The 25,453-nt window shown below is 50.4% G+C and overlaps 12 protein-coding genes across 12 annotated transcripts; 5 read left to right on the plus strand and 7 right to left on the minus strand.

The window, feature by feature from the left end:
- Nucleotides 1–942: 942 nt before the first annotated feature.
- N7477_004715 (mitochondrial 37S ribosomal protein uS9m) lies at nt 943–2,060 on the minus strand (the record flags this gene model as incomplete). Its single annotated transcript, XM_056966378.1, has 2 exons — nt 943–1,034; nt 1,091–2,060. The coding sequence occupies 2 exons, from the start codon at nt 2,058–2,060 to the stop codon at nt 943–945; spliced, it is 1,062 nt and encodes a 353-aa protein (XP_056823159.1).
- Nucleotides 2,061–2,249: 189 nt separating this feature from the next.
- On the plus strand, nt 2,250–3,817 carry N7477_004716 (putative translation elongation factor eEF-1 subunit gamma; the record flags this gene model as incomplete). Its single annotated transcript, XM_056966379.1, has 3 exons — nt 2,250–2,279; nt 2,329–2,521; nt 2,835–3,817. 3 exons carry the CDS (start codon nt 2,250–2,252, stop codon nt 3,815–3,817), a joined length of 1,206 nt encoding a protein of 401 aa, XP_056823160.1.
- Nucleotides 3,818–5,464: 1,647 nt separating this feature from the next.
- N7477_004717 (NIF domain protein) lies at nt 5,465–7,282 on the minus strand (the record flags this gene model as incomplete). Its single annotated transcript, XM_056966380.1, has 1 exon — nt 5,465–7,282. One exon carries the CDS (start codon nt 7,280–7,282, stop codon nt 5,465–5,467), a length of 1,818 nt encoding a protein of 605 aa, XP_056823161.1.
- Nucleotides 7,283–7,744: 462 nt separating this feature from the next.
- On the plus strand, nt 7,745–8,873 carry rrp36 (putative pre-rRNA processing protein; the record flags this gene model as incomplete). The annotated part of the gene is made up of 2 exons (XM_056966381.1): nt 7,745–7,897; nt 7,953–8,873. The coding sequence occupies 2 exons, from the start codon at nt 7,745–7,747 to the stop codon at nt 8,871–8,873; spliced, it is 1,074 nt and encodes a 357-aa protein (XP_056823162.1).
- A 552-nt stretch (nt 8,874–9,425) lies between these two features.
- Nucleotides 9,426–10,810, minus strand: N7477_004719 (uncharacterized protein; the record flags this gene model as incomplete). Its single annotated transcript, XM_056966382.1, has 2 exons — nt 9,426–10,199; nt 10,220–10,810. 2 exons carry the CDS (start codon nt 10,808–10,810, stop codon nt 9,426–9,428), a joined length of 1,365 nt encoding a protein of 454 aa, XP_056823163.1.
- Nucleotides 10,811–13,567: 2,757 nt separating this feature from the next.
- On the plus strand, nt 13,568–14,038 carry N7477_004720 (DNA-directed RNA polymerase core subunit RPC19; the record flags this gene model as incomplete). Its single annotated transcript, XM_056966383.1, has 2 exons — nt 13,568–13,678; nt 13,736–14,038. 2 exons carry the CDS (start codon nt 13,568–13,570, stop codon nt 14,036–14,038), a joined length of 414 nt encoding a protein of 137 aa, XP_056823164.1.
- Nucleotides 14,039–15,586: 1,548 nt separating this feature from the next.
- Nucleotides 15,587–17,671, minus strand: N7477_004721 (uncharacterized protein; the record flags this gene model as incomplete). Its single annotated transcript, XM_056966384.1, has 7 exons — nt 15,587–16,235; nt 16,289–16,472; nt 16,523–16,662; nt 16,714–16,819; nt 16,867–17,016; nt 17,120–17,266; nt 17,326–17,671. 7 exons carry the CDS (start codon nt 17,669–17,671, stop codon nt 15,587–15,589), a joined length of 1,722 nt encoding a protein of 573 aa, XP_056823165.1.
- Nucleotides 17,672–18,139: 468 nt separating this feature from the next.
- N7477_004722 (NADH dehydrogenase [ubiquinone] 1 alpha subcomplex subunit 6) lies at nt 18,140–18,983 on the minus strand (the record flags this gene model as incomplete). The annotated part of the gene is made up of 4 exons (XM_056966385.1): nt 18,140–18,265; nt 18,443–18,589; nt 18,774–18,835; nt 18,941–18,983. 4 exons carry the CDS (start codon nt 18,981–18,983, stop codon nt 18,146–18,148), a joined length of 372 nt encoding a protein of 123 aa, XP_056823166.1. The 3' UTR covers nt 18,140–18,145.
- A 360-nt stretch (nt 18,984–19,343) lies between these two features.
- loc1 lies at nt 19,344–20,012 on the plus strand (the record flags this gene model as incomplete). The annotated part of the gene is made up of 2 exons (XM_056966386.1): nt 19,344–19,658; nt 19,725–20,012. The coding sequence occupies 2 exons, from the start codon at nt 19,344–19,346 to the stop codon at nt 20,010–20,012; spliced, it is 603 nt and encodes a 200-aa protein (XP_056823167.1).
- A 639-nt stretch (nt 20,013–20,651) lies between these two features.
- On the minus strand, nt 20,652–22,315 carry N7477_004724 (putative hydrolase, alpha/beta fold family; the record flags this gene model as incomplete). The annotated part of the gene is made up of 5 exons (XM_056966387.1): nt 20,652–20,966; nt 21,017–21,140; nt 21,195–21,275; nt 21,328–21,488; nt 21,539–22,315. 5 exons carry the CDS (start codon nt 22,313–22,315, stop codon nt 20,652–20,654), a joined length of 1,458 nt encoding a protein of 485 aa, XP_056823168.1.
- Nucleotides 22,316–23,436: 1,121 nt separating this feature from the next.
- On the plus strand, nt 23,437–24,496 carry N7477_004725 (uncharacterized protein; the record flags this gene model as incomplete). Its single annotated transcript, XM_056966388.1, has 2 exons — nt 23,437–24,157; nt 24,282–24,496. 2 exons carry the CDS (start codon nt 23,437–23,439, stop codon nt 24,494–24,496), a joined length of 936 nt encoding a protein of 311 aa, XP_056823169.1.
- A 314-nt stretch (nt 24,497–24,810) lies between these two features.
- N7477_004726 (GNAT family N-acetyltransferase) lies at nt 24,811–25,416 on the minus strand (the record flags this gene model as incomplete). The annotated part of the gene is made up of 1 exon (XM_056966389.1): nt 24,811–25,416. The coding sequence occupies one exon, from the start codon at nt 25,414–25,416 to the stop codon at nt 24,811–24,813; it is 606 nt and encodes a 201-aa protein (XP_056823170.1).
- Nucleotides 25,417–25,453: the final 37 nt, after the last annotated feature.

The raw sequence follows: 25,453 nt of genomic DNA on the forward strand, positions 1-25,453 counted from the left end.
ACCAATATTCTTCTCCCGCCGAAATGGACTCGCACAGCTTCGATTCATAGCCCGCTATATTTATCGGGCTGGAACCATATTGCGATTGACGGGCCAAACATCATTGGCCGCGGAAGTACGCAAAGAATACCCGCCTCGGCGAGGCTATTGTCCACTAGCGCCCCGCCAATCGGGGCCCAATGTGACCTTTGACCCAGGAACCAACCTACTGGTCACCATGTGATGATCGTAATCGTGATCGTGATCGGGATCGCCCTGATCGAGTCTCATTTTTGACTTTCCATCCCGTCTCTGTGGCTGAAGTTTCGCCTCGACGGCTTCAGCCGCTTTTCTTCTCCCTCCTGACGTGGCCTAGCCTTGCGCCATTGTTCTCTGATGATTGATGACCTGTGAATAAGCTTTCTGTTTTTTTTATTTATTTTTGAGTTTGGGGATACGTCTCTTTTATGTGAAAATTTATTCTGTATTAGGGCGGCTCTAAGGAAAAACATGTGAAGGCTTTCTATGATGGTCGCCGATGGGTCTAGCCGTGTGACTTATACTGTTGGATTTCTCTGTGAACGGAATCTAGGGCTCGTGCCTGCAACGGCAAGGTAGTCTATGCAATCAATATCTACGCTATATATCCATAGAGTCGGTTCAGGTCGAGTGCTAGTCACAGACCTGCGAGCCTTTCCCCTTTGAATTTAAATGATATCTACCTCGAGGGTATACCTATGCTTCCACATATTGTCTCCAAGAGTTCTTTGAACGACGACCATTGATCTTATGGTGGCCGACAGGGTCTCCTTAATTGCAATAACATTATTGATACACAATTCATTGAATGATAGCCCCATATGCATTGAGTACAGGATATAGAACAGGCATGACGGCCCGCCATGGATGATAAAATAATACATGATTGATAAAGAAAAGCGCGCTCGACAAAATTTCCGGTTTTCAACGCTTGACCCAGGTGGGCATCTTGCGGGCCTTGACGTGACCCGGCTTCTTCCTCTCCACGCGACGAGCATCGACAGTAATGACACCAGCTTAAAAAGATCGTCAGTAAATGGATTGAAATTTGAAATTGGGAGAAGCTCCTCACCTTTCCGCAAAGCAGGTTTCAAAGCCGGCTCGTGTATCAGCAACGCCCGCGCAATCGCCAAAGTGATAGCCTCCGCCTGACCAGTCACACCACCACCCTTGACCGTAATCCAGGCATTATACTTGTCCATCCGCTGGGTACTTCGCAGAGCCCAAAGGGCACTCTCACGGTCATGCACCCGCTGGAACATCTCGACAAGTGATTTGCCATTGACCATGATCTCGCCCTCACCCTCAACCAACTGCACAACGGCGGTCGACTCCTTACGCTTGCCTTTCGCACGAGCGCGACCGTTCTCGTCCACGGTGCGAGGCACGTTCTGCTGAGCGTACGGGTTACCAGGACGCAGGAATTTGCTCAGATGAGAGCGCACCTCCTGGGGCACCATCTCAGGCTGGATGCGGTTCAACCGCTGCAGAATCTTGAGCAGTGATTTGTATTTCTTCATCGGCACGGGCTCGCCCACAAAGTCTCGGAATTGGGCCAGCTTGAACCAGGCCATGCGCGGCGCCTCGCCGGCACCTACTACGGGGAGCGAGGCATACTTGGCTTGCAGTGACTCCAGCATCAGCACGTTGTCGATGAACCGGGGGCTGCCGGAGAAGTAGGATGGTGAGGCTGGGATGATACGGGCGGGCTGAGATGTGAATTTGGCAAAGTCGATCTGCGGTGCGGCTTTCACGACACGCGGGATGTCGGATGGGGGAGCCTCTGCCGGAGGAGCTGCTGAAGGGGGCTGGGTCGAAGAGGCTTCGGTCGCAAAGGACTTCGTGGGAAGAGGTTCGGTGGAAGGCAATTCCGTCGGGGGCACTTCAGTCGATGATTGCATCTCCCCGGTGGTGTTTTCGGGCTCTGTCGCGTAGCCACGGGTCTGTCTCCGCAGTACAGGAGCTGCCAATCGGTAAGAGGAGGGCGAATACAATCTCAGGGACTGCATTGCCTGGACAATGCCATACGTGGGCCGAGCCATGATGATCAATTGTCGTCTGCACAGACGAACGAAGTTCGACTTTCGGCACGCTGTTTTTCCCGGCACGTGATCAGGCATTATCAGTTACTCCGAAGACCGAATTCCCCCCATTCCACAAAATTTCTACCTGCCCCTCTCCTCCTTTCTCTTCTCTTCATCCTTACATTTTAGCCCCCCCCTGCTTTCAAAATGGCCTTCGGAAAGCTCTACGGTCTCCCTGTATGTTCTTGGTCATTGAACATCTACGATACCTTCTGACTCTTCTCAGGACAACGGTCGTACCATCGCCACCCTGGTCGCTGCCAAGCACAACGGCCTTGAGTTGGACTTGGTCAAGACCGAGGCGAACGGTGCTAAGGCTGGCGCTGAGTACCGCAAGATCCAGCCCCTCGGCAAGATCCCCGGCTTCGAGGGTGCCAACGGCTTCAACCTCTCCGAGGCTATCGCCATCGCCATCTATGGTAAGTTCATGACATGTTTTGTTTGGATTCTGTTTTTTTTTTTTCGTTTTGCATTTCGACAATTCCTTGCCGACCGCCTCTCTTTACATGATGAGATATTAGTTATCCCTGTCATAACAACAGTGTTGAGAATGACAAACTTCTGACCCAAGAGCAAAAAAAAAATGAAGTACCCCGCTTCGGGTGAAAAATTTTGGGCATGGACTGTTTTCCCCCTTTTTTTGGATTACATTCTTCCTTTGGCTTCCATGATTGCATGATTTGTTTTGGATCCACCTGTCAAGACCATCACTAACCTGTTTTGGTTCAATAGTCACCTCCCAGAACGAGAAGACTACTCTGCTCGGCAAGACCAAGCAGGACTATGCCTCCATCGTGAGCTGGATGTCCTTCGCCAACAGCGAGGTCCTCCCCAGCTTCGGTGCCTGGTACCGCCCCCTCCTCGGCCTCGAGCCCTACAACAAGAAGACCGTCGATGAGGTCGCCAAGGTCGCTGTCTCCAAGATGGCTGTCCTTGAGTCTCACTTGACCGCCAACACCTACCTCGTTGGCGAGCGTATCACTCTCGCTGATATCTTCACTGCTTCCCTCCTGACCCGTGCCTTCGCCACCGTCCTGGACAAGAAGTTCCGTGATGCCAACCCCGCTGTCACCCGCTGGTACAACACCATTGTTAACCAGGCTGACTTCAAGGCCGTCTACGAGGCCAAGTTCACCGACGAGGTCATCAAGTACACCGCCCCCAAGAAGGAGGAGAAGCCCAAGGCTGCTGCCCCCGCTGCTGCTGCCGCCGCTGAGGAGCCCGAGGCTGCCCCCGCCCCCAAGCCCAAGCACCCCCTTGAGGCCCTTGGCAAGCCCACCCTCATCCTCGATGAGTGGAAGCGCCAGTACTCCAACGAGGACACCCGCACCGTCGCCATGCCCTGGTTCTGGGAGCACTACAAGCCCGAGGAGTACTCCCTCTGGAAGGTCGCCTACAAGTACAACGACGAGCTTAAGCTCACCTTCATGGCCAACAACCTGATCGGTGGCTTCCACGCCCGTCTTGAGGCTTCCCGCAAGTACCTCTTCGGTTGCCAGCACGTCTTCGGTGCCAACTACGCCTGCGTCATCGAGGGTGTCTTCCTCGTCCGCGGCCAGGAGGCTGCCCCCGCCTTCGACGTCGCCCCCGACCATGAGTCCTACAACTTCACCAAGCTCGACCCCACCTCCGAGGCTGACCGCAAGTACATTGAGGACATCTGGGCCTGGGACACCCCCCCTCACCGTCGACGGCAAGGTTCTCCCCTCCGCTGACGGTCACGTCTTCAAATAAGCGTGTGCGGCCGGTTCCTCACCCCCTTTCCGACCCCCATCTTCAAATACCCCGGGCTGCCGGACTGGGACTGGTCTTTTGATCGCTGGTCTCGGCTCCCCCTTTTTTTCTCCTCCTGCGGGGGATAAAATATTCTTGTTACGCGCCGATGTGGTTCACGTTCACGGTTATGAAATGTGATGCGAGATGATCGACTTGCAGTCTGGTTACACTGGATGTTTGTCGCTGCTAGCTTTAGATCTGGCAATGAATAAAGCTCTCGGGTCTTGTCCCGAGTGGCTATGAATGAACTTGTTCTCTTCAATCGTAATCGTAAAACCAAGAATGGACTGTGATTTCCCCTGACCATGGATGGGCGTCCACATTCTGTTCATGCCTGACCCACGTGCAGAGCTTGCACTTGATATGTGGCCCGTGCGTTGGTTTAGCTCCATCTCCTTCCTTGTATAGCGACCTTGGAACCTTGGAACGTTGGAAGCCAATTGATGGACGACTTGTGAAACCGTAAGGCAAGACATACCTTGAATCTTCATGATACCCAGTCTTTAGCCATTTGATTCTCACACATTACGAGGTGGGTTTGGTGTAGGTCAGCATGAAAAAACTATATATCTCTGACCAAGGCCACGGGAAACCTATTTTTGACATAATGTATCTCCCAGCTAGATGAAAACCGTATCTATGTCCCATTCAGTGGTGCTTTCGTCCTCGGCAAAATGTGTTTATTAGAAATAAGCAATCGATAGTGGCTGTTAGAGTGAAAGGGCTAGTGATAACATTGAACTGCCAAATACCACCAGGAACTCCATCTATAGGTATCTCATGCATTTTCCCGCCCATCTAAATAAGCAGAGGGACTTGGATTCAACTCTGTTTGACGAGAAGTTTGGCTTAGGACATCGAGGTGCGGGCAACTCGATGATCATAGCATTGACACAAAATGCAGTACCAAACCAATCACATTTGAATATCCTATGGGATTGCCAACAACAACAAGCGCTTTCTGGTAGTTAGATATCTAGTCGCGCTGTGGTGAATGAAATTCGTCGAGTCATGAACCTATCCTGCCTCATGAGCGCTTTTGATGCCGTGTAAGGAAGAGAAGGGCGGAGCGCAACGAACTATGTGGGATTCGATAGAAAGCTTGAGTCAATGGAGAGAGGCTGAAGGGGTTGGGCACCAGATACGTACTGTCTTGCGTTCGAGTCTAGGTACGAACGCCTGAGCAATGGAGAAATGCTATTTTAATGTGTATGACTCACTTCTTATCTTTGATCCAAATAATGACCATCAAAATGGTCTTCAACAAGGGATACGACTATAGTGTGCGCATTCAGGCCAAGCTTTGGGCTAATGGATGTATACTGATTCCGAATGGACCCCTTACATCCCCACAAACATTGGAACTTTCAGAAGAGCGTAATCTCATGGATAAAAGTATATTGGTATCGATTAAAGACTGGACCTCAGTAGTATCCGTAAGAATAAACAGGTAAGAATAACTGAGATAAAAGATAATAAGATAAACCATTCGTAAGATGAATACGTCCATGACGCCGAGACAAGCCCATCAAACTCCAGAGAAAACTCATATAAGAAGAATTTGGGTATCACTTCAAGACCAATCCTTATGGCTTCGGAAACCCGAGTCCTTCCTCCAATCGATCTAACAACGAGTTATTGGATCCGATATCGGATGCAGAAGATGGTGAGCGCGGGCGTGGAGGAAGGGACGTCTCGTTTGAAATATCTTCGGAATGTTCAGAGATAAATTTTCCCTCGACAGAGCTGATAACCGTGTTAACGGAATCAACGGAATCAATAGGCGTAGACTCCTGTACCACGACTGTGGTAGTCTCCAAACTCTCTGTCGGTTCTATTTCCTTCACATGGCCATGTTGGCGGAAGTCATGCAATGGACCGTTTGGCTCCAGACTCGGATCTGATTCTGGGAGTTTGCCTTTCTTTGCTTTCTTTTTCTTTTTCTTCTTTTTCTTGTCTGGGTTGGCCATTGGATCTGTCGAGACCGCAGGCTCGATGCCGGCTGGGACCGCTTCGGCTCTGGCTTCGACTTTCACATCGACTTTGGTATCAACACCGGCATCGGCATCGGCATTGGCATTGGCAGCCGCCAGCGCTGCCTCCCTCTCTTTTGCAAGCCTCTTGCGCTCCTTCTGGGAGGCTCGAATTGCCTTTTTCTTCCCTCCTGGCTTGAAACCATCTTGGCCAGTATCCTGTGATAGTGCCAATGCCTCCCTCGCGCGAGCCTGCTCGCCGGGAGAGATTTGACGTAGACTGACTCCACCGTCTTCTTCATCATATATTTCGACATGACAATCCTCTTTCAATTGAGGCAGGTGGGTTTCGAGAATAGAGCATTTCTCGTTCGTGGCCTGCTCGTTCCATTCCCGGAAGACCTTGCTCACGTCATCGTAGTAGGAGAGGTATTCGAGTCTAGCGAGGACTTTTTTGAAGAGGGTTGATTCGTCAATGGAGGGATTATTTGTGAATTCGGGGATTTCGAGAATGTTGTATGGTTCGCTGAGAGCTTTAAGTTTGCTGTCATCGATGAGAATCGTATTACTTTGGTCCCAGCGGTGACTTGAGGGGAATTCGCTGTCTGTCGGGTTGTTGTCCGGGTATGTGGATTGGACTTGGCGATCTCTCCAGACTTTGTGCAATTCTTTGTAGACTTGGAGTTTGGAGTTGTATTGCACGCTTGTGAGGCCGAATTTGTCTCGTCCCCATTGCGCCACGAGGGTCTTTGCTTTGTCGCCTGGGAAGAGTCTTTCGCAGATGGCGTTGACAGTCTGAGGTTTTGAGCTGGACCAAACCATTACGGAATGTTTCCTTGTTAACTCTTCGAGGAACTGGCCGAGACCATGGCGTCGGGCGAAGCTGGGTGGTAATCGCTTGTGTTTTCGGAGAATGAGCGTGCCGTTTAAGTCAAGGATGACCAGGAGAGGTCGAGGCGAATTGCGTCTTCGCGGGACTTTTGATGCCGTCTCCATGTATGCCTTGTCAGGGACAGGCACCATCACAGGTGGTGTCCCAGACCTTGCTCTTCGAGGCGAGGCTACTGTGCTCATGGATTGTGCACCCTGGAACGGAAGCATGGCGTTGAAGGGCATCATAGGAAACGGAGGGGGCATGCCCATCGCAGGATTGAAGAATCCAGGGTTGAGGAAAGGCAAAGGCGGTGCGGGGGTCATAGAACCATTCTCGGGGTTGTGATTCGGGTATGCCCAAGGGACATTGTATGCGCCAAATGTAGACGGTGGCATGGGCGGTAACTGAGACACTGGTAGGCCTGAGTTGGGAACAGGCGCTAGGTACCCATTAGCCGGCGCGTTGGGCTGCGCATTATGCTCCTCCGTGCCCTGACCATTATATGCACCAGCATAAGGAGGCGGCACCGACCACCCCGGCATATCATGTCCGCTCATGCTCTTCGGGACATTCGCAGGATTTTGCGCAGCAGCATGGTGGGGACCTTGAAAGCCTCGATCCGGCGGCACAGGAAGCCCCGCGGCGGAAGCCGCGCGCTTGAGCCTTTTTGTTCGAGGCAGCTTGAATGTTGTGCAATCAGACCGATGAGCAGAATTCGAGACCGAGGGGCTAGCCTATCAATCAGCGGTTAGTAGCCATAGACTGGATGGAGATCACAGCGCAAAACGAGGAATTTGCCCACCTGGCCTACAGTAACATCACAGTAAGTCGCGCAGGTCGGACGAGAGAGTGAAATGCACAATGGAGAAGAACGAGTCCAGCGCGACATTGAAGCCCGATATTGATGCGCAATCGGGGAAAAAATACCTAATCAGCCCGTTATCGCCTCACCGCCTGAGCTGGCAATATTTTACTTTTTCGCGGCTCCGCTGATTTGCAGAGTTCAACATCGACTCAATATGGCTATCTCCGATATTCTGAACCGCCGGGTGCGGGCACGACCTGCCGATGATGATGATGACTACTTGGAGCAGTCCGATGCTGCCAAGGAGGTCTCTCAAGATGACGGTGAAGGAGAGGAAGACTCCGATGCCGAGTCCAAATCCGAAGAAGTATGATTGCTACCGATGACTCTATATTGTTTCTTTTCACTAACAAATTTGATAGAGCTCGGAGAAATCCAATCTTTCAGAAGATGACGACTCTGATGGCTCAAATAGTGTCGCCGAAGATGAGGAAGAATCCTCAGAAGACGAAGACGACGACATTAAAGCCTCTCTAAGCAACATTTCCTTTGGCGCCCTCGCCAAAGCCCAAGCCTCAATGGGCCCCAAAAAACGCAAAGAAAAAGCCTCCAAAGAAGACGCTGCGCCAGTTGATGATATCCGCGCCCGCATCCTCGAAGCCCGCGAACAAAAGCGCCTCGCTGCCGAGAAAAGCGAATCCAAAGATAAAAAGGACAAGAAAGCCGCGCGCGCCAATAAGCATGCGCCCATGGAACAATCATCTAAGCGCGCCGTCTCCCGTCGACTAGTTGTCGTCGAGCCTCCATCGCACGCTAAAGCACGGGATCCACGCTTTGACGCAGCTGTCATGGGACATTCGGGCAAAGGCAAGAATCCAGAACTCGCGGACAAGGCCTATGCTTTCCTGGATGACTATAGGCTTTCTGAATTGAAGGAAATGAAGGCTGAGATGGCGCGGACGAAGAATCCAGAGCAGAAGGAGGCGTTGAAGAGGCAGATTCTGTCCGCGAGTGATCGGATGAAGAGCATGGAAAATCGGAAGAGGGAGAGGAAGGTACAGCTGGAGCATAAGCAGAAGGAGAAGCAGATGTTGAGGGAGGGCAAGAAGAGTACGCCTTATTTCTTGAAGAAGTCGGATTTGAAGAAGCAGGTGATGCAGAAGAAGTACGAGGAGATGGGATCGAGAGATCGGGCTAGGGCTTTGGAGCGGAGGAGGAAGAAGATTGCGTCTAAGGAGAGGAAGGAGATGCCCTGGGAGAGAAGGGGAGCTGAGGATTCTGGGTCCGGTTTTGGTGGTGGTGGTGGTGGTGGTGGACCTCCTAAGCGCAGACGGCTTGATTAGATACCCAATTTGCTTTTCAGATGTGACTTCATGCGAGAATTGAACGGGCCCAATGCATTATATGACTACATTAGGGTATATGGGGTCGAGGTCAAAGAAAAATCGAAGTAGAAGAGAAACATTGGGTTCACAAATGCGAAGTCCCACAAAGCAATGCCCAGAAAGGTATATTGGTCAAAAAGCAAGAGATAACCGCCAGACGCCAAAATCAATCAATGCAAGCTTTCGAGGATAGTTTTTCTTGAGCCCGATAGGCGCCACACTGTCGTGTCGATGAGATATAAACATCAATGTCATAGAAAGAGACTCAAATCATCAAGATGAGTGCAGGGTAGTAGAGGTAAGATAGCGAGGTATTATGCTCGAGAGCCTATTGCAAAAGGCCTCGGGCTGAGGACAGCGGGCGGATATATGCCAGCCGCTCCGGTGTCCTTGTCATATACGGGCAAAATGCTTCGTATTTTACAGGGTCCCTGTACAGAGCTAGACAGATATCGATTGGATCTGCCAGGACTGCATGGATAGTGTAAGCTTCCAATGCGATACGGGTCTTCATGAGTGGAATAGATCCCAAGCACGAGCGCAGAGGCCCAGGAATTCTTCCTTCTTTCGTCTTTGGGTCTCTGGAGAGTCTCGCCCAGCACCAAAGGGACCATAAGGCACAGCGTTGGGACCTGCGCTGGCAGCGGGATTCGGGCGATAGGAAGTAGGGCCGTGACCCAGCGGCGGGCTTCCATTGTCGTGCTCGTATTCATTTCGCGAGCGACGACGCGCCGTGGATTCCGTAGAACCGAAACCGAATGTGGAAGCAACGGGTGCACTGGGTGGCATTGCCTCACTGGCTAGAGGAGCCGTCTTGGGAGCAGCGTGAATGATTTGTGGTGAGGGCGGCGTGGGCGGTTGATGGCCTCCGTAATGCACAATCCGAGGAAGCAGTTCTTCCCGTCCACCGGACATTTCCTGCACCGCCTCTTCGGCCGAGTGATACTCGCGAGGTCGGCTGGGCGTGTGAGACATGCTGCCGGGGAGTCCAGGAGAAGGCATAGGAGCCAAGTTGGACTGCGAAGAATTGTTGCTCGAGGTATTCGGGTACAGACCGGAACGGTTGGGATCGCGATCCCGGGTACCCAATGCGTCCTGTCCAAAGACGTCGGAGAGAGGGGGAAGACGGTTGGTCGTTTGCGTGGCGGGGACCTGGTGCATGTGCGAGGTCGAGCCTAGAGTCGGGCTCTGGTTGACAATGTGCCGTGTCAACGGCTGAGGTTGATATCGGCCTGTGAATGTCTGGTTCAGCGGCGCGGACTGGATCACGCGCTCGTTGGCGAACTGCGACGCAGAGGAGGGACGATCGATAGACCTGGCGGAGCTCGCCGCTTGCCAGCTTTGGGCATGCCCATGAAGCCCGACTCTGATGGCTTGGTACCGCCGGGACCCTCATCCTTGGCAGACTTTTGTAGTCGTGCCTCAATTATTGATCGCTGCTGGTCGCGTACTGACAAACTGCGCTGAAGTTGCTCTCGCATCATCGGATCGTGGGTTTGGAAGCCGGGCGACAAACATGCCAGACCGACGTCCTGCATTCGGACTCCATCACGGGCGGTCATCGGCCCATTTGGAGGGCGCACCTGCAGACCGCTCGAGGAAGGCAGACTGGTCGAAAGGTCTAGCTTGCGCGGCCGGGGTCGACTAGCCCCCATGCGCGGCGACGAAGGCGGCTCCTTCTTGACCGTGATTCTGGGCCCTGTGCTGCCAGAGGGAGATGGCTGATCGCGGTTCTCGGGGGTACCCTTCGAGGCCCCATCTGGCGACATACGAGAGGGAGATGAATTCACCGGGGCCGGTGGACGGGCCAAGGTTGGGTAGTTCTTCGGGCTTGGATCGCGGGTCGTATGTGATGAAGACAATGGAGCCATTGCTGGTGCCACTGCGGTCGACATGATATACTGGGGGTGGAACTCCCGGGGAAGAGAAGCCCGAGACCTAGTAGTGGAGCATGAACGAATGTGTATGAGCGAGGCTCAAGTTGGCGGCTGACGGTTGGCGAGGGAGGGAGAGGAAGAGAGAGAGGGAGAGAGAGAGATAGATCGTCAAGGGAACAAAGGAAAAAGGAAAAAAAAAAGACCAAGAGCGGGCTAGAGAGTGTGACAAGATCGAAGGAAAAATAAACCGAACCAAATGTACAGGGGGTTCAAGTTCTGAACCCAGGAGGAGGGGGGGAGTGCAATTAAAGAGGTAGACAGTACTTGGAGCAGGAAGTCAGTAACGAGGACACTGTAAGTACTAGGTACGTGGAGTCGAGAGTTTAGTGGATCACGACTCCAAACACAAAGACGCAAACCAGGAGGCGCCGAGCGTATCAGAATGAGAAACGATCCCAACTGAGACACAGCGTGTTTCTTTTTCTCACACCAGTGTTTCTGATTTTCCCCCCCAATCCTTCCCTCCCTTTGGGCACGAGCCAGGTTCGTGAATGTCACTACTCCGATGATTGATCCATCCGCCAGGAGATATCAGGGGCTGCAATCCACTTCGACCCGGACTTTTACTACCAAGTTCAGCCTTTCTCTACGCACTCGCCCCTCACACAACCGTGCTAACCACACTAACCACGCTAATTAACAACCGCAGTCCACCTCGACCCTGGGTGGCTGGACGCCCTCTGGGGTTCTGATCGACTGAACTCGAAAGCCTTGACCTTGATCTGCGCCTATCCCCAACGGATCCTGTCACATAGCGTGACAGCGACTCACGGTGCGGCCTGCTGTCGAAGACGGCACTGTCTCGGCGCTTAGATTAGGAGACATCCACTGTACAGATCACAGACCACAGACCACAGACCACAGACCACGCACCACGCACACCCCGGACCCAGGGACACGCACCGCATGTCCCCGTGTGGATCGTGTCCAGTTCCAGTTCACTAACACACGGAACCCTCTGCCGACCGCACACTAACCCTGTGCCCTGGATCCGATTCAGAACCCGGCAACGCGTTGGCCCTCATCATTGGCTCTGAGTCTCAGGTTACTGGATGTTGATGTTCGTGTTCAAGAGATCTGTGCATTTGGGACAAGACCTAGGAAATTGCAGATGCGTAGGACTTGTAGCTCGGCACGTATCCATTATCCAAGTATGGAGAAACAACTTGCCATTTTGGGCCAAATCAATAATAGGATTTTGAGGAGATAAGATTTTGACCCGGCCATCCGAAAATTAATTTATTTCGGGGCGGAGTTTGGGGCGGATTTTGGGCCCAGGTGGACAGACTATTGTTTGAGTCTTTTAGCGTACCCTACACACATCAACCTTCTCAGGAACCGGAGGTCTCGTATCCGCGGAATACCTGCTTTTTCTATTCATTCCCAGAGACAACCCCTGCTAGGCCAGTACATGATCCCCGAGTCTCCGGTCCAAATGATCTCCTTTTGCGAGTTGAGAGCCTATGTCCCCTTTAAGACAACCCGCAACGGAGTTCTTAAGCGGCCCGCCATCCCAAGCGGCCCGCCGCCTCCCAAATGACCTCCCAAACTACCTGCAATGCGCTCGTCAGCCATTGAAATTTTTCTTTTTCCTTTTTCCTTTTTCCTTTTTTTGCTTTTTTGGATAGAGATTGCGTGTAGAATTCGAATTTTATGTTCGGGGACAATGGAGTAATCTCATGGCTAGTAAAAGGTATTACGAACATCACACTGGCCTTGGCGCTCAATTGTTAAATCTAGCGAGTAGCACACTCTGAATCAACAAAATACGTGTTATAAAATGAGTAGGTGTACAACAAACATATCATTATATGACCTACTCATAGACTTTATTTTTGGTGAAATATGAACTTGTGAAGTATCGCTTCTACCATGGACGATTTTCTATTGAAAGACCGATTGGGAACGAACGCTCTTCTTGGAGCCAGTCACAAGCGTCACTGGGGAATGATTTTCTTTTTCCGCCTCGAAACTCCGATATTTAGCGTCTAATAGCGTCAGACTCGTCGAAGACTAGCAAGTGTGGCAGGTGTCAAAGGCGCCACCGGCAATCAATAGAGAACGGAGTCGCTTGCCATACCTGATCAAGGCATATGTTCTGTCAAATAGTCATACCATTCCCGTGTTTGGATTCCAGGGGGTTTGCATCTCTTTATCAACCTGTAATTCCTGCAGCACATGTGTAGTCAGTCACTCCCCGCCCTGCACAACATCTCCCTTGCTCAAACAAGTTTACGAGATCCCACAAAGAATTCAAGAACAACACTTCTATTATTATTTTTTAATGCAGCACAGTAGACCGGAGTTCAAGAAAGTAAAAAGGAAAAAAAGTCAAAAATATGACGTCCCCGGGAAGGCTCGAACTTCCAACCTCCTGATTAACAGTCAGACGCGCTAACCAATTGCGCCACGGAGACGATCTGTTTTTCTTGAAATATCGGTGCCCAGAATCGACATATGTAGCTTATCCACAACACACTCTGTAATTGGTAAGCGGTGAGCCCCCTATCGATAACACACTTTTTTTTCGAGATCGTCGAAAGTCTTTGCGGGCATTGCATTGCGTTCAATTCTTGCGTCTAGTCACTTCACACTCTGACACTCGACAACACATCACCTCCCAGCCTTCAACTGCCCTGTTACCAAGCCGTCCTATTACGCTTTATAATAGTCCATCCAAACCAGGCCTGTAACGACTCACGCGACACCGACACTATGCCAGGCTCAGTCCACTCCCAAGAACCCCAAGAAAACGACCAGTCCATGATGGACGCCGAGCCTGAAGTTACCGATCCCATCCTTCTAGACGAGAAGCGCATCGTCGTGGTACGTCACCTACCCCATATCTCTCATTCAACACCCAGGTCTGATGTATCTTCCTAGCTCCCCGGCTCCTCCGAAACAGCCGCCTCCTTCCAATTCGAAGGCGAAGGCCACACAATGGGCAATGCCCTCCGTTACGCCATCATGAAAAACCCCGCTGTGGAATTCTGTGGTTATACCATCCCCCATCCGTCCGACGCGAAGATGCATCTCCGTATCCAGACTACGGACTCTACGACTGCGCTGGAGGCGCTGGAGAAGGGATTTAATGATTTGATCGATTTGTGTGATGTTGTGACTGAGAAGTTTACGGAGGGGAGGGATTCTTTTAATGCTGAGCGTGGCAATCGCATGGAGGCTTAGTGCTTACTCGAGTATGAGTGCCTCCGGCTGAAGGCTTATTTGCATGTGGGTTCTTTTTTACTATTTTCCGGCGTTGGCTAAGCTAGAATATTTCCTTTCTTTTCTTTTTGACATATTCTGTATTGAGTACCGATCTATTGAGGGCATGGTACTATGGTGTTATCATGAGAATGCATGTACTGTCGATGATATCGTGAATCTTGAGATTAGGGTCGAAAGTAGCCCTGGACTGCGATGTCTAGTTGTTTCAATGGAGTCTTGAATGATGGCAACCTTTTGAAAAAAAGGTAGTTCCGATGCAATCATATCCTGTCGGCTTGTGATCGGGTAATGTTAGATTCAGAAGTTCTTGTATATTTTAGTTTGCACCTCGCATTCCTTGCAGATCTTGCTCCAATTTCAGAAACTGCGAGTTTGTGCTTGAGACCTCATTCCAAAGCGTCATGATGGCTTTGGAACTGATCTCATACCATGAAACATACATTTAGAAGTGTACCAATAGGCACACCGGATAATTATGTGATTGTGATGTACTCATGCAGGCCCCCGGAATAGCTCGTACCGCCAAGAAGTCAAAGCAGTTCAACCCCTTCTCTCAGAATTACTTCGCAATTTCTTCAGCCTTTGTCTTGTGGCTTTCCACAGGCTCACCTTAGTTGACTAGCCTTTAAATATAGCCAAGCTAAATACGATCGCCCCTACCATGGGCAACTCAACAGAGCTCAAAGAAGGCTAAATATCCTTCAGATTGGGCAATAGCTTGACATCTTCGACCGAGTCGATTACAGCAGAGTCATCGGCTTTTGGTGACGAAGGACATGCTCTTTGCTGCTTCCACGCCTAATAATCCAGCATACTCTTCTCATCTATGACGTGTTTGCCGGCGGGCTGTATAACCGTATGGGAAAATTCTGAAGATGCGCCCTCTTCAACAGTTCAGATCGTGATTTCTCGACTTGTAGAAAACGATGAACTGATAGATGACTAGCGAGCGTGCCTTTCTGAATACGGGACGGGCACAGTCACATGATAATTAGCAGGGAATTACTTCCCTGCTGCATTAAGTGGGCGCAATATTGGACTTGCTGAGACCGTAGCTTGCCTAAGTAGGTTGAGACAAGTTATCGCCAATGAGATGTGACTTTAATAGGTCTACTTTCGGTACCATGTTGCGCGCAGATTCTAGCAATCCTTGGATGCTGGTCCTGAGAAGCATGAACGTGGAGATTTTATCTATAGTCGTATCAGGTTTCTGCGTTACACATGGTTGTTCTTGTAAAGCAGAATAGTCTGCTGTTCAAGAATTTTCATTTTTAGGAAAGAATTATTCAGGCCGTATCTTGAAACGGATTGGGGCCGGCTTCGGTACGTGCCGAGAAACAAGGAATGTCTGTCCAAGGGATGATTTGTTTCCAACTTATACGTCCTCTTTCCCGCGATGAGAATCACCCCTATTGCAGACATTCTTCCAATTTTCAGTCTGCGGTCCAAGCTCAAATTCTCAAAGCCTTATCTCAATCTCGTCTCCTTGCTGTGTAGAGAAACCCGTCACTCAGTCCCCTCCTTCACTTGATCCACATGGCGGAAAATCACCCACAACAAGATCGTAGCCACACCCAAAAGTCCCGCCAAGATACCATACATGGTGACCAAATGAGGGTCTTTGGTCAATGGCGTAAACGCCAAAGCCAAACAAATTCCAATTCCCGCCATCGCGAGCCAAATCGCCTGCACCAAGGTCTTCATACTATCAGGCGCGTTGTTATAGGCATACTCGGTTCCCGTAGTCATGCAAAAGACCTCGGCCAATGCACTGCTGAAGTAAATTGGCATTTGAAGGAAGACCGATATCTGATTGGGGACAGTGCTATTGTTTGCAGCGGGACACTCGAGAGGTCTGTCGTAGCATGGTCCGCTCATGTAGATGAGTTTTTGAACCACGGTGACGTAGACCATGGAAAGAATCAGGATGAAGAACCCAACTGCCATTCTAGTGATTGGGCGGAATGGAATGTTCTTTCTGGTGAGATAAGGGTATAGCCCTTTTTGGATGATGGGTGCAACGATGATCCCGGAGATGGGACCGGCGATTTTGATCATGTCGTTTGGGATACCGTAGGTTACCATCTGTCCGGCTTGGGAGATCAGGTTATTAAATGTCTGGTTGTAACATAGCCAGTGAATCGGGAAAAGAAGTCTGTGACCCATATTAGCGCCTAAAGGAACGAAATTTGGGGTTGTTGCACGTACAGCACGCGACATGTCAAAAGACTCCGCTTGATGTCTTCAATGAAAGAGTCCGACCATGGAACTTGTCGATCATGCTGAAGCTGAGCATCTGGCTTGGCAGCGTCCATGCAGAAACCACCAGAGATCCCACAGCGCAAAGCTGCAAAGACTTTGGGCATCATGTTGCTCGTTGGCGGTGCTCGCACTAATAAACCATCAGCTATTTGCCGGCCGACTGGTTTGAAGGCGACTGACCAAAGTAGTTCCGGCCGATAAGAATTGGAATCAGGACCAGACACATACAACAGCATGGAATCAGATAGGCGAGCCAAAAGCCAATGTATCTCTCCAGTAGAGGGGTACAATCGGCAAGGAAGCATATCACATTCACGGCCCTACATCGTTTTCAGTTTCTTGTATAGTCGAGGGAGTCAATTTTCACAAACCAGTAGAACACATTATAGATGTATGTGATGGTGAGGTCTCTGTCGGCGACGACCTTCTTGCCGTTTCGATACCGGATCCGAAACTCGTTTTGGTCATATTGATCGGCTAGGGATGATTAGCTTGGCAGGCCAAGCTAGAGGCGGTTAACTTACCAATGAAAGGGACCACAGTCGTCTTGAAAGCCCCCGAGCCAACAGCTAGGAGCACGGATGCACTGATCACGCCCCCCCAGAGCCGCACCGTCATGCATTGCGACTGGTAAGGAAGTTGCAAATAGAACGGCCGCGCCAATGGATTCAATGCTAGAAGACGTTAGCATGTAAGATTCATCTGATACAGCGAGAGAAATCAAGCCTGATCAGTTGCAACAGTACATAGCGGCGTATAACATGGTCTTGTACCGACCGAGCCAACTGTCAGCGATGACAGCAGCGGGGATAGGAGTAATATAAGCCCCAATAGTCAGCGCATTCACAATATTCGAAGCAGTAGCCTGCCCAAGACCCAGAGCTCCTGGGACTGCTCCTCCAGGTACATTCTGCAGATAGTTTTCTGTAGATCATTTAGCTATGGAGTTCTGTCATGTGGGGAGGCGGTACAATAATACGCACGCAAAGGAGCAGTCGCTCCGTACCATACGAATCGCTCCAGAATACCTGCCAGACAGGCGACCCATAGCCGAATGGGAATCTTGTCGACGACATGGAGAAGAGCGCGCACTTCGTCGTCGGATGCCACGCGACCGTCATCGCAGTCGGACACGGAGTTGACTTCCAGAGTTGCCTGGTCATTGGGCTCAGGAAATTCCTTGGATCCTGTATTAAAGGAAGAAAAAGAGACCTCGTTATCAGCAAAATAGCTCGCACTACCAACAGGAGCTAACACCAACCGTGGCTGTGATTCGTTCTCTGCGGCTACTTCTGCAGAGCCGCGCGCATCGGATATAAGGCCCGACATGTTGATCAAGTATACTGATCAGAAGCTTGGAAGTTGGAAAGAGAAGCCAAGGGAGAACAGAAAACCCAAGTCTGACAGTCTTCGGGTGTGAGGAGAAGATGAGAGTCAGACCCGGATGCGGGACACCGGGCCTTTTTAAATCCAGACTCGACAGGGATCTATTCTGGACACGATAATACCAATCCTACTTTACGGGATTTGATTCTGCCACTTCTTGGCGCTCCCTTTCCATTCTAGTGCTCTTATCATCCTGTCATCTTGAACACACTGAAAAATGGCTTCGGGCTTAGACAATGTGATCGACGTTCACAAGAATGTTACAAATGAAGAAGAAAACTCAAATGATTCGGCGACCTAATCAGGTTATATGTACACATCATGTCTCTGTCTATGGCACAGCTTCGCCAATTACCATGCCATGGACTTGCAAAAGAAAAAGGATAAAAGGTTGTCGGGGTACAGAAAACAGTATTTTCAGTTGCGGCCTTCGAGGAAGCCCGACACGAAGTTGCGGGGCAAACGGGCACCGGGGTCTTCCTCGGGGCGGAAGTACTTCATGACGTGGGACAGCTGCTTCCAGTAGTTGAGGGTTTCCTGCATTAAAAGTTAGGTTCCAGATCCAAAAAAGTGATGTAAAAGCCGCGGTCCCATCCCATGGAATGGCAATGAAGAGTAGTATGAAGCAGGTGAGCTCTATTTCAAGCCCAATGGTCTTGCGCATCTCTTCTTCAATGCCACGGCGAGGGTCCACATCTGGAAGTCTAGACTGACCTGGAACTCAGCGTGGCTCTGGAAAAGAAGAACATCCACCACGCTCATCTGGTTGACGTAACGGTGCTTCTCAAACTCCTGGCGGATCTTGGTGCGGATGGCGGAAACGGGCATGTTCAGAGAATACATGGTCTGGATCTCGGGAGACTAAGGTTTGCAATATCACACGTTAGTCTGGGTCGACGATTGCTTGCACAGTACTTTATATAGCCATCAATGGCGGCCGAAGAGCATTGAGCATCCCCCGCATAGAGACAAGACAGACAAGGAACAGGCCCCGGGCGAGGACGGTTGGGTATTTGGGGATCTCTGGGGATGGAGGTAGACTGACAGCACGGAGCCACTCGCGATATGACTTGAGGACTCGGAACTTCGCATCCTGCCAGTTGACGGCTGTACAAAAGGAACAAGCATGTCAGCCATACACCAATCAAACCGGCTCAATTACGAGGCCGAAGGGCGGAAGACCTCGGGAGATCGACAAGGGAGCAGACGTACAGGAGCGTGTCCGTTGCGCAAGGTAGGTCGGATTGATAGTCATGGTGAGATTGCGTCCACTCAGGAGCGATTGAGCGATTGAGCGAGAGGAAGGGCGCGGAGAGAAGGCGTCGCGGGCGAGCTCTGGTGGTGGAGGTTTCGCTGAGGTTGCGTGGGTTGAATGGGCCGCTCTCACCGCCTTCCTGTTCCAAAATTTCTTTCCAATAATTTCGGGGATACTTTTTGTCGCATGTCGCTTCTGATACTCACCTTTTCGTCAAAAGAGATCAAATTTTGTTTTTTAGAGTGACTGAGATCTCTCAAACATCACAGTCCAACTCTGCACGCGTGCCACGGCGAATCACAGCCCCGCTACACTCCAACCTTCACCTAGCCACTCGCTCAACTTTTTCCGCAATACAAAATGGCGCCCACCAAAGGGTCGTCTTCCAAAGGCTCCTCGTCCGGAGGTGGCTCGAGGGGATCCGTCAAGGGCAAGTCCTCGAATTTCTCTTCTGACTCGCGCGTGAGCAAGTCCAGCAAGAAGAATGCGCCCAAACGCCCTCCGCCGAAGGAAGTCAAGTCGAAGGCTCGCACCGCCCCGGAGAACCTGCAAAAGAAGAAGAAAAGAGTCTACACAGAGGCTGAGCTGGATTTGCCTAAGCTGAACTCAATTACTCCTGTTGGAGTGATCAAGCCCAAGGGCAAGAAGAAGGGCAAGACTTTTGTCGATGATTCAGTATGTGATCATGGCGCTTGATGTTTGGTCTGGAACTTGTTGCTAATCACCTTTGTCTTTTTACAGGAGGGTATGATGACGATCCTTGCTATGGTCAATGCGGAGAAGGAGGGCCAGATCGAGTCCAAGATGATGAAGGCACGCCAACTTGAGGAGATTCGCGAAGCCCGGAAGAAGGAGATGGAGTCAAGAATTGCCGAGAAGAAGGGCAAGCTCGAGGCAGTCAAGGACTCCATCCGGAATAAGAAGAAGGGCGGCAAGGCTGGTGCTAAAGATGAGAGCTCCCCTGCTGCCTCCAAATCGGGCAGCTCCAAGGTCTCAAAGCCTAAGCGCAAGAGTGTTTCCTTTGCTTAATTGACCACAAAAGCAAAAAATGAGTATTGTCTATACCATGTTCATGTACCTAGACGGGGTCTGGCGTTTGTACCGGTTTATCTCTATTTCTCAGTTTACAAAACATCAATAGCGCTATTGATCATGATGCTATATTTTTACTCAAACAATGCTATTCATACTCAAATGTTGATTGGTCTCTTCGGCCAACGTATGATATTTCGACAAAATTGGTCCCTTTCAACCATTTTTTTTCGAAATACGCATCTGTTTCATACTTCGAGACTTGCTCCTGAGATGTGAATCCCCGCTGGCAGCTTTGCGTAGAAGTATATATTTTTTCAATCTCCAATTTCGCCTAATTTGGAGAGAACTGAGTAGTCCATTCTCCAGGATGAAGCTCTTGAACGTGAGCATACAAGATATGGTCATATATTTAACTTGCTTTCATGACCTTGCAAAATAAATAATAATACAGACGAGGAGGTCACCATTATAAAGAATAACGAAAGAATGAAAGATTAGTACCGAGATTATCAACGCTATGAAGTCCCCCTCTATATCTAGGTCGTCTATGTATCAAGCAGCAAAGTCGGATCTGCTGCATGCTTTGTGCGATGTTGAATGTCCAACCATCTATTACCAAAAATGCAACTGGCCTCACTGGGGCAGCTTCATATCCAGCTTGCGACGCACGGGATTGAACTCAGGCTTAGGAGCCAAATCAAGGTCCTTGCCTAAGCCATCGTGGTGAGCAATATGTCCGGGCAGTTTCTCAGGATGCTCCACAATGCCAGGAATGCTGATGTCAATTTCCCGGGCCATCTTGTTGAGGAAATTGGCCACTGGCTTAACGAACCATCTGTCACCTCCGAATTCGAACCAGCCGAGGTGACCGCCCCAGGATGTAGTGAGCATTACGCCGTACGGCGTTTGAGTCATTTCTTGGAACGGCAGGGCGTCACGGCATGCAATCTTGACGGTCAGTATCTAGTTTCCAATGGAAGGGGTGGTGGGTTACTTACCGGGTCATCCTCGGCTTGAACGCTGAGGAAGGGGATGCGGATGGCTAGCATGGCGTCGGTGGATGCAGCATCGCGATAGTATGCGCCTTCGGCGGGGGATCCCCATGCTGGGCATTGCAGCGCGCTACGGATAATATTAGAGACTTAGACATCAGTACAAAGAACCCAATGTGCGTACCGGTCAAACTCGTGCAAATAGCTGACACTCCGCACGGCGTCAACATCGATGCGTGGATTTTTGGACACTTGGTCGACATGTCTAAATTTTTGTTAATAATCTTGAAAACATGTCAAAGAGAAAAAGGACTTACGCTTCGAAAAGCTTCTTCATGCTGGAGCCCATGGTCTTGCTATACACTTCCTTGCCCAACCAAGTGCGTTGCAAATTAGAGTTGCTAACGTCCAGGTTCCAAGGACTGGCGCAGAGTACCGCAGCCTTCAGCTGGCAGTGGTCGCCTTCTTCACCGAGATACTAGTTCACTGTGAGTCAAGAATTACTAAGGAGTTGACATGCAGACATACGTTGGCAAGAATATTGGCGCCAAGGGAGAATCCAATACCAAACAGAGGTCGGTTGGGGAAGGTCTGCCTAATCCATTTCACAGCCTCACGAACATCCCAAGTCGCACGGGCGTTGTACAAAACTCCAGTGCTGATCTTTGTCTGTGCACATCCTCTCGAGTTGACGACGCATGCTTCCCAAAGACTATCCTTAATGAGAGGAGCAAGGACATGGCGCAAGTAGACTTCGTGAGAACCACCGCTCAGACCGTGCAGAACGACAAGCATAGGCTTGGTATCATCTGAAGGAAGAGCAGACAGCTCCCCCGGGGAATAGAACGAAGTGCGAGGTGGCAGACCGTCAGGCTGAGTGTGTTTCCGAGCCTGGTCAGTAAGTTCTCCCTCCGGAGGCATGTCATAAGGCTTGACCACGAAATCTATGGCAAAATGTCCTGCAAACATGGGAGATTCCGACTCAAAAATCTTGCGTTTATAGTAGACAGGGACATTATCATGCTTCATTACCGTCCAGGCGGTCTGCAGATGACCATTGAAAAGGAAAGGGTTGAGGTGGCATGTCTCTGGGGTCGCATCCCGGCAGACATCCACCAAGGTAGTCTGCTCCTTCGCCCCGTTCTTTCCAGCTACTTTGGTCAGAAGAAGCTTATTGTCCTTAGCGTGGAAGAACGAGATCCGCCCGCTCGGGCGTAGCCACGAGAGCAGACCCATTGCAAACAACCCCGATAAGAGCAGCGATACGGGGAACGAACGAAGAAGTTCCGTCGCGATGACAGACATGAGAATTCTATGAAACGAATGCAAAAACGATGATCAAGAATCGCACGAAGGATGTTTTTTCTAATGGGACAAAAATGTATGGCAACTGCGAAAAAAAGCCTGGTTAAGACAAGGGACCTCGGCATTGCCCGATCGAGTCTGTCTGACTAAGCGATTAGTGGGGATCTTATCGTGACTGACACGTGCTTGTGATCGTCGTCATGTTTCTGCCTGAGCCATGCATTGGTGCCTTGCTCATGCATTGATGCCTTAGGCCAAAAGACCTTCCTTGAACGCCGTCATGGGACCTCGACATAGTTTTGTCAGTTGACAGAGTCATGGTAAAGTCCGTGCAGGAACTCTGATAACGGAAGACGCTCTAAGGCTGAAGATGGATACTGGAAAATTCCTCGACTCGAAAAAGGTGATGATGCGATGATGCTCGATGCGGCAATCTAGTTTCCGCATGCGGTAAACGCCCTTTGATAGTTCAACGGCTTCCGGCCAACTCGTGGCAGCAAACCTCTAACAATAGATATTGTCGGCAGTAAAATTCCACAGGGGTAGATCGGGATAGGAAGTAAGATATGATAGAGTGCTGCATCTGGATCATCGGACAGTGAATGGGCGCCATCCCGGCGGTGATCTGTTCAGTCTTCCCCATATGTAATGTTGATAACATTGCCGACAACCTTCTGTGACCCAATCCCATGGTCCGTTTTCGTGCGACTTTATCGGTCTCAAGATCCTACTTCAAGGTCAAGAGATCCACCCTTCACTTTGTATCTTTCTTCATCTCTTTTGAAGCCACTACGTCTTGGTCACGCGATGTCGTTTGTCCCTACGCCATGATACTTCAGCTCACCTCGTCGCACGCCCGACATCAATTTTAAACGCCACGCTATCAATTTAACTCATGCGGTCTGGTCATAGAGCTGAACAAGCGCCACATCTCAGACACAAATAGCCCGATACTCACATGCTCTCCATGGCTATTATAGAGCCCCCCTTCTGGCATGCCAGAACGTTTCCACAGAGCTACTCAACGACTACGAATCGCCATGAGAATGAATTCCTGGCCTATATCTCGTTCTCGTTCGCGCAAAGGACAGAGAGGGGATGCTCCAGCTCGATGCCACCTCATGGAACTGCCCACCGAACTACTACTGGAAATTAATTCACACCTCCCGCTTATTCCCGAAGCTGCCTTTGCGCTGACTTGCAAGCGCATGTTTGCTATATCCGGAGAGATTCTCGCGTCCAAATCACTGCGCTTTACTCGGGATTTTGCGCCACTTTTCCATCACTATCGAAATGGACATAACTTTGTCACGCCGCGTTGGCAATTTATCACCCTATTGGAAAATACTCGTTGGCGTGCATGCTCCAAATGCCTGAAATTACACCCTCGGACTGCATTTTCTCCTCGCGAGCTGAGACGCAAGGCTGATCTTCGAGCTTGCAACCTTGGCGAGCTTGCTGGTATCGTCGATCTATGTCCGTGCAAGAAGTTGACCTATCGAGATAAGATGGATCTCGTAGATCAGCTGAAAATACGGAACATCACCTTGAATGCTCTTAAAACCGAATTTGGAGACAAGGTTGGAGACAGATACTGCTGGCACTCATGTGTCGAGAAGTACGGATCGACCGAATTGAAAATATCATTACTCCCTGAGCTCGACAACGACGACCAACTAGTCATCCGCACAGAATACGCACTCACCACTGAATCAGGTCAGGTGGGCAAGGAAGAGTTCATGACGCCACGATTCGGATGCGCGCATCGATCTGTCGACTTGTGGTTCTCGAGCGTCTACCAAACCACCATATGTCGACTGTTCGATTCGTTTTGCTCGTCGTGTAAGCGCATCTCCGTCTGCGCTACGTGTAATACAACATTGAAGTGCCCTCGCAAACAACCATACACTTCCGAAGAGTCGGGCAGAGCGACTTATCTTTTTTTACACCCAGCGATGTCTTGGAGGTTCGGACCTGATTCCAGATGCGACTTGGGGAAATCAAAGAATCCACCCGGCTGAGCCGTCAATTGGAGTGGAGAACTGCAATGAGCTCTGTCCTTGGACAGTGCGGGAGCACCCTCCACTTACTTTTGCGCCCCGTCTCGGCGAGGAGATCATCCAGCCTGCCATGAATGAACAGCCCATCAGTTCGTTGTACTCGTCTATTCGCATGATGTAAAGTGGCTTTGGTCGGGCGCTTGGGTGAGGTAGGTTTGGTTCATACGGACAGGAATCATTTACAAGGCTGATGTGCACTACTTGCAGATAATATTTAGGATGCATATTGGGTGTATTTTTGATATACTTGGATACAAGCATGGCTAGGCGTGAAAGGTGGACATTATTATATTGAGCATGAATACATTTGGTATCTCATTGAAACTCCGTCTCCATAAGCGCGGGAAGTTGTAAGTGGCAGTGTGCCATTGGATAAAGACGAACATGAAATTATGGCCTCTTTCAATAAGATGCCGTCCCAATCAAAACCTGTGTTTACCTGGCCAGACACCACATGTTGATCTTGACAGATCGCTTCACTCGGAAGCGCACACTTTCTCGAAGAGGCGGATCCATCCACGGCAAAGTGTAATCCTCTTTCGTACTCTCCTCCAGTGAAAAGCCACATTTGGTCAGAACACTAATCGAGGCTGTATTTTGTGAATCGCACACAGCATCCAGGGTGTTGTACTGCAATTTGAGATCCCAAAAAATGGTCACAAACCCTTGCAGCGCTTCGGTGGCAAAGCCATGACCCCATGCATCGGGATGGAAAATATAACCGACTTCAGCTGTTGGTGAGGTCGACCAGGTGCCGACATAGCCGATGAACGTACCTGGTCGGAGAATCTCGGACTCGAATTCGTCATCTTTCTTAGGAAGTTTGTCTGGGTCAATATCGCTACGAATGATGACGGCGAAATTGTCACCATCGGGGTTATTGGACAGAAGAAGACCAGACATCCATTCCTTACTGTCTTCGAGGGACTTGCAGTAGCCGTGTGGACTCCATCGTGTAGCGTGCTTGTTGGACCAGATAGCATGGTACCCGGGGAGGTGGTCCTCAGTTAGACGGACGAGCTGGAGTCGAGGCGTCTTCATTCGGAATGTGGAAGATGGAGTTGGCAGGATGATAATG

The sequence above is a fragment of the Penicillium maclennaniae genome (genome assembly GCF_028827695.1).
Source record: "Penicillium maclennaniae strain IBT 15551 chromosome Unknown utg000004l:1.0-3007600.0:1.0-3009580.0, whole genome shotgun sequence".
In the NCBI taxonomy this organism is placed as follows: domain Eukaryota; kingdom Fungi; phylum Ascomycota; class Eurotiomycetes; order Eurotiales; family Aspergillaceae; genus Penicillium; species Penicillium maclennaniae.